Source organism: Musca vetustissima, unplaced genomic scaffold (assembly GCF_032173495.1).
Source record: "Musca vetustissima isolate MV318-11 ecotype Yass unplaced genomic scaffold, APGP_CSIRO_Mvet_v1 utg248612, whole genome shotgun sequence".
NCBI lineage: Eukaryota > Metazoa > Arthropoda > Insecta > Diptera > Muscidae > Musca > Musca vetustissima.
The window spans coordinates 1-8,886 of NW_026877742.1; the positions used below are offsets into that span (position 1 = coordinate 1).

The 8,886-nt window shown below is 35.3% G+C and overlaps 1 protein-coding gene across 1 annotated transcript; it reads left to right on the forward strand.

Moving 5' to 3' along the window:
• Nucleotides 1–3,206: 3,206 nt before the first annotated feature.
• LOC133322433 (phosphofurin acidic cluster sorting protein 2-like) lies at nt 3,207–8,418 on the forward strand (the record flags this gene model as incomplete). The annotated part of the gene is made up of 5 exons (XM_061531430.1): nt 3,207–3,844; nt 3,917–4,382; nt 4,447–5,044; nt 5,111–5,227; nt 8,258–8,418. Coding segments are annotated over 5 exons (1,950 nt in total), but the record flags the coding sequence as incomplete, so codon positions are not given.
• Nucleotides 8,419–8,886: the final 468 nt, after the last annotated feature.

Consider the following 8,886-nt stretch of genomic DNA (forward strand, 5'->3'; position numbering starts at 1 on the left):
AGAAGGTCCAAAACACCCTCAGAATATTTAAATAGAAGGCGCCAGAAAGAATTATTCATATAAAGGCTACAATTCTAATCTTTCTAGTGAAGTCTGCTAAAACTCTTCCCAATCCCTAGAATTGTTTATTCTCAAAAATCTCCATTTTAAAATCGCTTTCAAATGTTCAACTGTTTTTGAAAATCTATAATCCCTTAGTGTCGCGTGATGAGGGACTGGTGCAACCCCCTCATTACAAGAATCAGTCACAGATGACAACTATATTCCACTAAGTGTTGTTAAATTTAATCTTTGTTGCAAATAATTATTACGGCACAGCAGCCACTCGCTATTAATGTGGCAAAACGATGACAACGTTTTCCACATTTTCCGTCTACTTCTTCTTCTTCTGCTTTGCCATACGAATAGTAACAGATAAAAATCAGTTGGATGCCCACTCTAGAGTGTCACATCTAACAGAGAAGGGCATTAGACCGAAAAAGAAGCACCCCATTATTCCATAGATGGGTATTAAAGCTTGCATAATTGCAACAGAAAAATCTACATTTTATTTCCCACCCATATTTCCCGCACTCTTCCAACACTTGGCACACTCGAGCCGGCCTGCATGTGACTATGTGTGTCAGTGTGGTCGCGCATAGCCATTTGGGTGAAATTTTTTTACATATATGGATGGCATTAAGAATGCATCCGACCCATCCATCAAGGGCCATTTGTTGTGGTCTGTCATCTATCAATTGGTTGTGGTAGATGTGATGAAGGAGGAAGGGGAGGGGGTCACTGATTTAAATGCTGGCAAATGCATTTTGTTCACCACAAAATTATGGTGGTTGCATGGCATGTATGCATGTCTTTTTTTCTGTTCACACGCTCCTCATTTGCTTGCCGCCTAGCTGGTGCTGCTGCCATTATAAAAAATTACTATTTAAAATTTCGTGTTATTTATAGCCTGACCATAAAGACCATGAAGTTGAACTTTTACATAATTGTGTCGAGTTCAAGAATAGATTCCAATAAAAAATTCGTAATCGAGAAATGTTTAATGAATTGGAATTAAGTAACTGTGTCCTTGTGTGCCCGATTTAAAATATTGCCCAAGCTAATTTTAGGTGAATTGACGTAAATGGTTATTGAGATAGGCGAGGGAAAGAAGGAGGGGAAAATAGCAACTTATAGTGATTTTATTAGGTTAATGGGGATATTAGGTTGTATGTGTTTATAGAGTCTTCTGTGTATAATTGATCTCTAAAGGGACTTCGATACATATGGATCCTTAAAAGGGAAGTATTTGTATAAATGAACTCTAAGGAGACTTCGATGTAAGAAGACTAAAGCGCCTTCAAAATTTATTTTAAAATTCCGCGCTAAAAGATGCCTTTTTAATTTTTTTCTAGATTTAGGAAAAAGTCTTCTGGAAGATCAATATTCAGGCATGAGAGCTTAAAAATAACTTTCGTATATTTTTAAGCTCTCATGCCTCAATAATGATCTTCCAAAAGACTCTAATAGCCCTATTTATAGATTTTATCAGAAATGTATTCAATTTCTAGAAGATCTCGATGATTCTTCTATCAATAGAAGTCCCAAAAGACCATCGGAATATAATTTCTTTTGACAAAATGTCTCAGAATCCTTCCAATAATCCTTCTATCTCTGGACGACCCTCAGAGTGGCATTATTTTTTTAAAATATGACCTAATAAAGTATTCCAAGTACAAAAGACCCCTCAAATTTATACAATGAGATTTACATCTAATAACCCAAAGAGACTCGGAATGGTATTCCTAATTATATAAGCCCTCAGAAAGTATTCTGGGTGCAGAGTCTTAAACTGTTCCTAATAGATGGGATCATCAATATATTCCAAGAAAATACTTCCATCTACAGAAAACCCCTAAAAAGTGTTCCATCATTCGAAGTTGCTACCAAAAGATGTGGAACAAGATGAAGGCATCTTCGAAGTTGTTCTAAGAAAATACTTCCACCTACAGAAAACCACAAAAGCGTATTCCTTCATTTAAAGTCCCTTTAAAATTGGTTCATAGGTACCCCATGAAATCTATAAGTAAATATTTTCGTAGGAAAGATAAAGTAAAGTAGTAGTGAACCAATAGCCATCATCCTCGAACTTGATGTATGATTGTCTGAAACTTGTATCTCATTAGCTCTTAGTTTGAGGGTATAAATATTTTATATCTGCCGAAATTCAATGACTCTAACTACACCTGCAGAATAGATTTTCGGTTGTCCCAATTTCCTCAGCGATTTCCTTAGCAGCAGTCAGACACCAATGTATGTCAGATTGTCATTTCTTAATCGACTCCAAATTTTATGAAATTAGGTTTATCCAAAGACCTACTAGCACGACACCTGCATAGAAGATTTTCGATTTTCTCAATTTCGTCAGCCTCATCGAGAATATTAAAAACCAGCAATGATGCATTTGGGATTTTGCAACAGGGATTTTGCACGAGAGCAATGAAAAATATGGGGTTAGATTACTTTGCATAGTTTCCTTCAAGGTTCCGCCCTATCAGAATATTTACATCGTCAATGTATGGATGATAGCTTTAGTGATACACCACAAGACAACAAACTTAGAATCGGCTTTATAACAGCCTGAGAAGTGTTTATGTATTGTGATTTCCCATACCCAGAATCGTATAGGACCATAGCGTGCCCAAAATTATTCCATAAAAATGATAAGAGGATTAGAATCTTATTTGTCGATGCCTCAGCACACGGTTTAATTGGGAAAAATAGGCTCTACTTTCAATCGCATAACATTAAAATGTGATTTTAGGATACCGGATCCAATGTGTTTCAGTGGTACACTTTCATAAATAGATTTCTAAAGCATGTCCCCTATTTCGCCACTCCTCGAAATAATTTAGTCAGAAGCTCTACCTTTCTCTATATTTTCTATTCCTTCAGTCAATTTCAAAATTTTAATTTTCTCATGCACCTCACTGTAATCTTAATTGCACGCTTTTGAAATGCATATAACCCGTATTAAAAACCTAATTTGTATAGATGTTTCTGCCACTCCCTATGCAAATTGTTCCCCCAATAGAAATTAATTTTTAGTCAAGATTTTATTTTTATGGTACTCTATTTTCTGATTATTATAATTACTATTTCAAAACTATTTATTATATTTCTTAATACAATTTAAACATTTTCCCAGAAACTAACCTAAATAAAATTTTGTCTTTTTTCCTTCAGATCGTCTTTGTGATAATCGTAATGATAGTTCCGGCAATGAAGGCAATGCCGTCTTTACCGATGGTCAAACTTCAGATCCACAAAATAGTCCACCACGTGGCGATCGAGACTTTATGCGTATGCAACATCAGCAACAGCAGGCTCTTACGCCCGTGAATACCAGTGCCAATCTATTGGCTTCAATGGGACAAAATGCCAATAATGCCACCAATATGAATAACTCCACCACCAACAACACATCAACAACCACACCCTCATCAAATGAGAAACGTTCACGTCTCTTTCGGTCGTCTAGTTCGACACCGGGTGGCGGTAAGAAGAAACAGACACTTAGCCTAAGTGCTGAACCACGCTCAGTATTAGAGACATGTTTGTCGCCCACCAATGTGGAACCACGTAAAATGCTGCTGGATCAGTTGAGTCGCATCTTTGCCAGTGAAGATTCGGTTATACCCGATGAGGTGACAATAATAAGTCCACCGGAAGCTTTAAGCTGTAGTAGTTTAGTGCCGAAATTAACCACAATGTTTGCGAATTCCTTTAAACCGGCCTTTGTACCACAGAATACGGCAGAGGTAAAGGCTGTGTTGCAGGCCCTAATGGGTAAAATACAGAAATAGTAAGTCCCCAAATGCACCTACAAATCCAAACAACATTTCCAAATGTTTTCCCTCTCTCTCTTTTTTTTTAGCTGCAATTCGAATGCCAAACCACCCACCACAGTGAAAATCCTATTAATTGGCGGCGATTGGTTACAGGGTGCCGTGCTGCGACATTATGTCGATCTAATGGGTGTACGACCACCAGATTGGTTAAATCATTTGCGATTTTATATTGTACCCATTGGTAGCAGTACCATCGCGAGACATCTCAGTCAATTGGATCAGACCTATGCAGCGATGTTTGGCTCGGACAACTGGTATCAGCTGTGTGAGCGGGTGGCCCAAACAGCAGCCGCTGTCAGTGCTGTGACCACCGTGAATGCCACCTCATTGGCCGAGACTGGTGCAGCCTCTAAATCGGATATTGTAGAGTTAGTGAATCGTATACAACGATATTTGCATGCGGCTGGACCCTGCACACAAATACCCATAGCCGAGGCTATGGTCAATTATAAGGATGAGGATTCATGTCAAATATTTGTGCCATTTGTTAGTGTAAGTTAGGAAACAAATTTCTTTTCCGAATTTCAAAAATAATCCTTTCTGTTTCCACATTTAGGATGTCCGTATTGGTTGTTTAGAAGGCCCTCAGGCTTCCCTTGATCTCGAAGAAAACTATGCTCAACAGGCGACAGCAACTGCATCGCAACAACTACAACAACAGCAGCAGCAACAACCTCAATTGCAACAACAGCAACCATCATCAATTACCAATCCCATACCCATTGGCAATTCGAATCCACAAAATCCATTAAATAACCAAAATATATCATCAAGTCTGCAACAAGGTGGCGGTGTTTTATCGGGTTCACCACCACAAAGTGGTCGTATATCACCACCCCTACAAACACCACCCTCATCAGCATCCTCGCATCGTGAACGTCTCGGTGATAGTTTTAGTGCTACACCACAACATTTACAGGGTAATGAAGCTGTTGAGCTGCAAGTCGATTATTGGCCAATCGCCCGACCCATGGACTATTCAAGTTCGAAGGATAAGAGTGCCACCAAGGGCAGTGATCAGGGTGGCAAGAATAGCATTAAGAGTACGTTTAGAAGTTTACAGGTTTGGCGTTTGCCACAAAATGCCCAGCTGGGTGAAATATCGAATGGTTTGACTGTCTCGTTTGCTACCAAAGAAAAGAAACAAAAGCAAAGTAAGTTTGGGAATCTTAATGGCAAATTTTTGAATGAAATTTAAACGTGCGTTTCTTTGTTTACAGTTATGCGTTTGGGCAAGAAAAAAGAAAAAGATCGTGATCTCGAAAAGGAGCAATGTGTTGAAGGCGTTGCCCGTTTAATATGCTCACCAAAACAGTCACATCCAGTGCCATTGAGAGGTAAGTTTGACGAAGGGTCATTGTATATTTTTAAATTTAATAGGTATATAGGGTTCCAAGTAACTTTGGTGTCGCAAACCTCAAAAAACAAATTGATTAGATTTCAGTGGCTTGGCGAATGGGGAGGAGGACTAAAACTGATTATGGAGGTCTTCCTCTAAAACAAATCAAAACAAATTATGGAAAAACAAACACCTCATACAGATGTGAATGTATTGCCAACTGTAGTCCAGGGTTGAATTAAAGAAGAAAGAATAATTAGGACTTAACCTTCGCCACCTGTGACTCGAACTCGAACGAATAGAAAACCAAAAGTAAACCCGTCAGAGGAGTTCTTAGATCCATATCCTCACAATCAACATAACCCTATATAAATTATATGATGTGTGTATAAATGAAATGAGTATTATTCTGCCAAGGGATATCGTTTGGTTCAAAATAACTTCGCCTGTTTGTTCTGGTCTATAATATATGGAGACAGCTATCTGGAATATGAAAAAGTGTTGCTCATGCTTTTCCAAATATGTTATAATTTGTTTACTTGTTTGTCTCTCAGACAATTTTTGAATTTTTACCAATTTCTCAACTGAATAATCCAAGTAGACAAATTAAGTTCCAAACCTTTTAATTTATTTCCTTTGTGTATTTTATTATTGGTCCAACATGTACTTCGATTTTATTTATAATGACAGTAAGGTTTGCAAATTAGGCTTAGACCCTTCGACCAATTTCCCACCATATGTTTTAGGATCATATGAAATTTGTTGGTGTAGATTAGCGGAATATATGGGTGGGAAATAAAATCTACATGTTTATGTTGCAATTGTACAAGCTTTAATACCCTCTATGGAACCTAAATGAATTATGGGGTGTTTCTTTGACTTCGGTCTCATCCCTATCTCGATTTAATGTGCCACTCTAGAGTGGGCATCCAACTGATTTTGATATGATTTTTATTTGAATACCAAAGCAGAAGAAGATTTTAGAACTTCAAAATTGTTAAACATCAAGAAATTGCCTTAATCTGCCGATAACACTCAGGAGTCCCACCATCCAGTTCTCCAACAGTTGTAATCTTAAGAATTTCTAAAGGTAGAGTTTTGTCCAAGTTTAGGTATATACGATTCAATATTTTGAATGTTTTACGCACATGTTCAAACAATAAACACATCAGCTTTAATTTAGTTCTTAGTGAAAGGGTCCCTATAAAAATCTTCAGAATGTGTCCTATTTTAAGTGTAGTCCCTATTATCGGTATTTTGAATTTAGTTCTTAGTGAATGGGTCCCTATAAAAATCTTCGGAATAGGTCCTATTTTAAATGTAACCCCTATTATCGGTATTTTGAAGATTTGTATAAACGTTTTCCAACCGAATTACCAATACTTTTTATTTTAGATTTCGATTGGGTAGCTAACGTATCCAATATTGGAAAACCCTTACATGACTTGTTGCCATTTTAAAGGTAACTTCATAATGCCTCTCTCATAGAAGTCCTGCTCTCTATTTGCAAAAAAAAAAAAAAAAAAAAAAAAATATTAGTCGATTTTCACAATCATGGCTAGATATCAATTTTTATCATTAAAAAAATTTTGTGAAGCTGATTCAAATCGGATCATTTCTTCGAAAAAAAAAATATTAATATTATTATTCGCTCTATATTAGGCGTGTGTTTTTATCTAAGAGGTTTCGAATTTAATGTTCATCAAATTGGTGATTCAATTAGTTTCAAATTAAATTTAAAAGTTTATGAAATATTGACCCTTTGTGGGGGAGATACCAAAAGAGGAGGACCAATGGCTCCCAACTTCGTACTTGATCTAGGCTTGGTAAAGATAATAGTTTGTGTAAAGTTTGGTTTAAATCAGGCATACCATTCGACTTCCATTTGAAAATGTTGATAATTTGTGGGGGAGGCAAGGAAAGGAGTGCACCAATGGGTTCCATCATTGGCCTTGATCTAGGCTTGGTAAAGATATTAGGTTGTACAATGTTCTTTCGTATGATATTATAAAATTATTTTTTTTTTCAATTTTGACAATTTAGTGGGGGAAGTACCAGAAGGAGGGGACCGATATTCTTCATCTTCGAACTAAAACTAAGTTAGGAAGAAATATTACTATGTGTAAAGTTTGGATGAAATCGGTTACTCCATACGAGAGTTATCGTGCACACTAGACGGCCACACAGACAGGCGGACGTACATTTGTAAATCGACTCCGAATTGTCTGAAACGGATTTGGTCCAAAAAAGCAGGGCCTTAAACCAATATACCCTAATTAGTCATAAAAAGTATTAACGTGAAACGCACCATTAGGTATAGGCCTCATACATCTGTGTCATTTAATTTTCATTATTTAGAAAACGTGAACCACATTTTCCATCCGAATTGGCAGTATTTTGAATTTAGACTTTAATTTGGTATGTTAAGACTTTAAAAAATTGTTCATCAAAGCAATTGTATATCTGATACCCAGTATTTTACAAAATCTTCTTGGCAAAAAGTTTCGGTATAGATTCACTTTTTTTTATAACGATTGAAACGCTTCACACAGAGCTCTATAGTAGAGCAATGTAGTCCCTAAGATTTCCCCTTACCCTTATCGTCATATAAAGAGGAAATTAATGGTCTCTAGGGTTCGATGGAAACAGATGTACATGTTCATGTTTTCCTAAGTATCATAAATATATTCTGTGTGACTAGACCTTATATATACCCGACTTATTTTTAACCATGGCATGTTTAATTTTCTTTAGTGTACATCATATTTGAGAATATTACGTGAAAATATAGAAAGAAAGAAAGAAAGAAAGAGTATAAACTCCTATCAACTCCCCAAACAAAGCATTTACGATCCATTATTCTGCGAACTTTTAACTATTCACCTTTTCCATAGTTTCGTGGGTGTCAAATCCTACTAATGTCCTAGGGAATCTACATTTATACTTCTCTATGTTTTTATTTTAATGTTTTGTTTATAAAAATATTGAACATTTAATTAAATCACATTCCATTTCTTTATCATTACAGTTTATATCGATGGCACCGAATGGACTGGCGTTAAATTCTTCCAATTATCATCGCAATGGCAAACACATGTTAAAAATTTCCCAATTGCTCTAATTGGTTGTACACCAATGTCATGTTCGGAATTATCCTAGTCATTTTCTTAAGTAATATCATAGATTTATAAAAAATATATATAAAAACAAATAACCTACCTATAATAATAAAACATAAATATAACAATAAAACAAATAGAGAAAGCAAAAACCCCTACACTATATATTATAAATACACTATAGATAAAATAATAATAATTAATAAAACTAATAACCGTCTGAAAAAATTTTATTCAGTAAAACTATGTGAAAATAATAAAAGACGGTATAAAATATTACTCATTTTTAATGGCATAAAAAATAATAAGAAATTGATAGTGGTTTAATAAAATTTTTCAGTTTTTTTATATATGTATATTGGAATTGAACCTACAATATATTTTGTTTTTTGTATTATTATTTTTTAATTTTTTTATATATATATTTAAAAATACATATATTTTTAATTTACTGTTTATACATACATAAAAATAATAATAGAAGATAATTGTAAAAAAATGCATATACATATAAAAAAAATAATTATAAACTGTATTA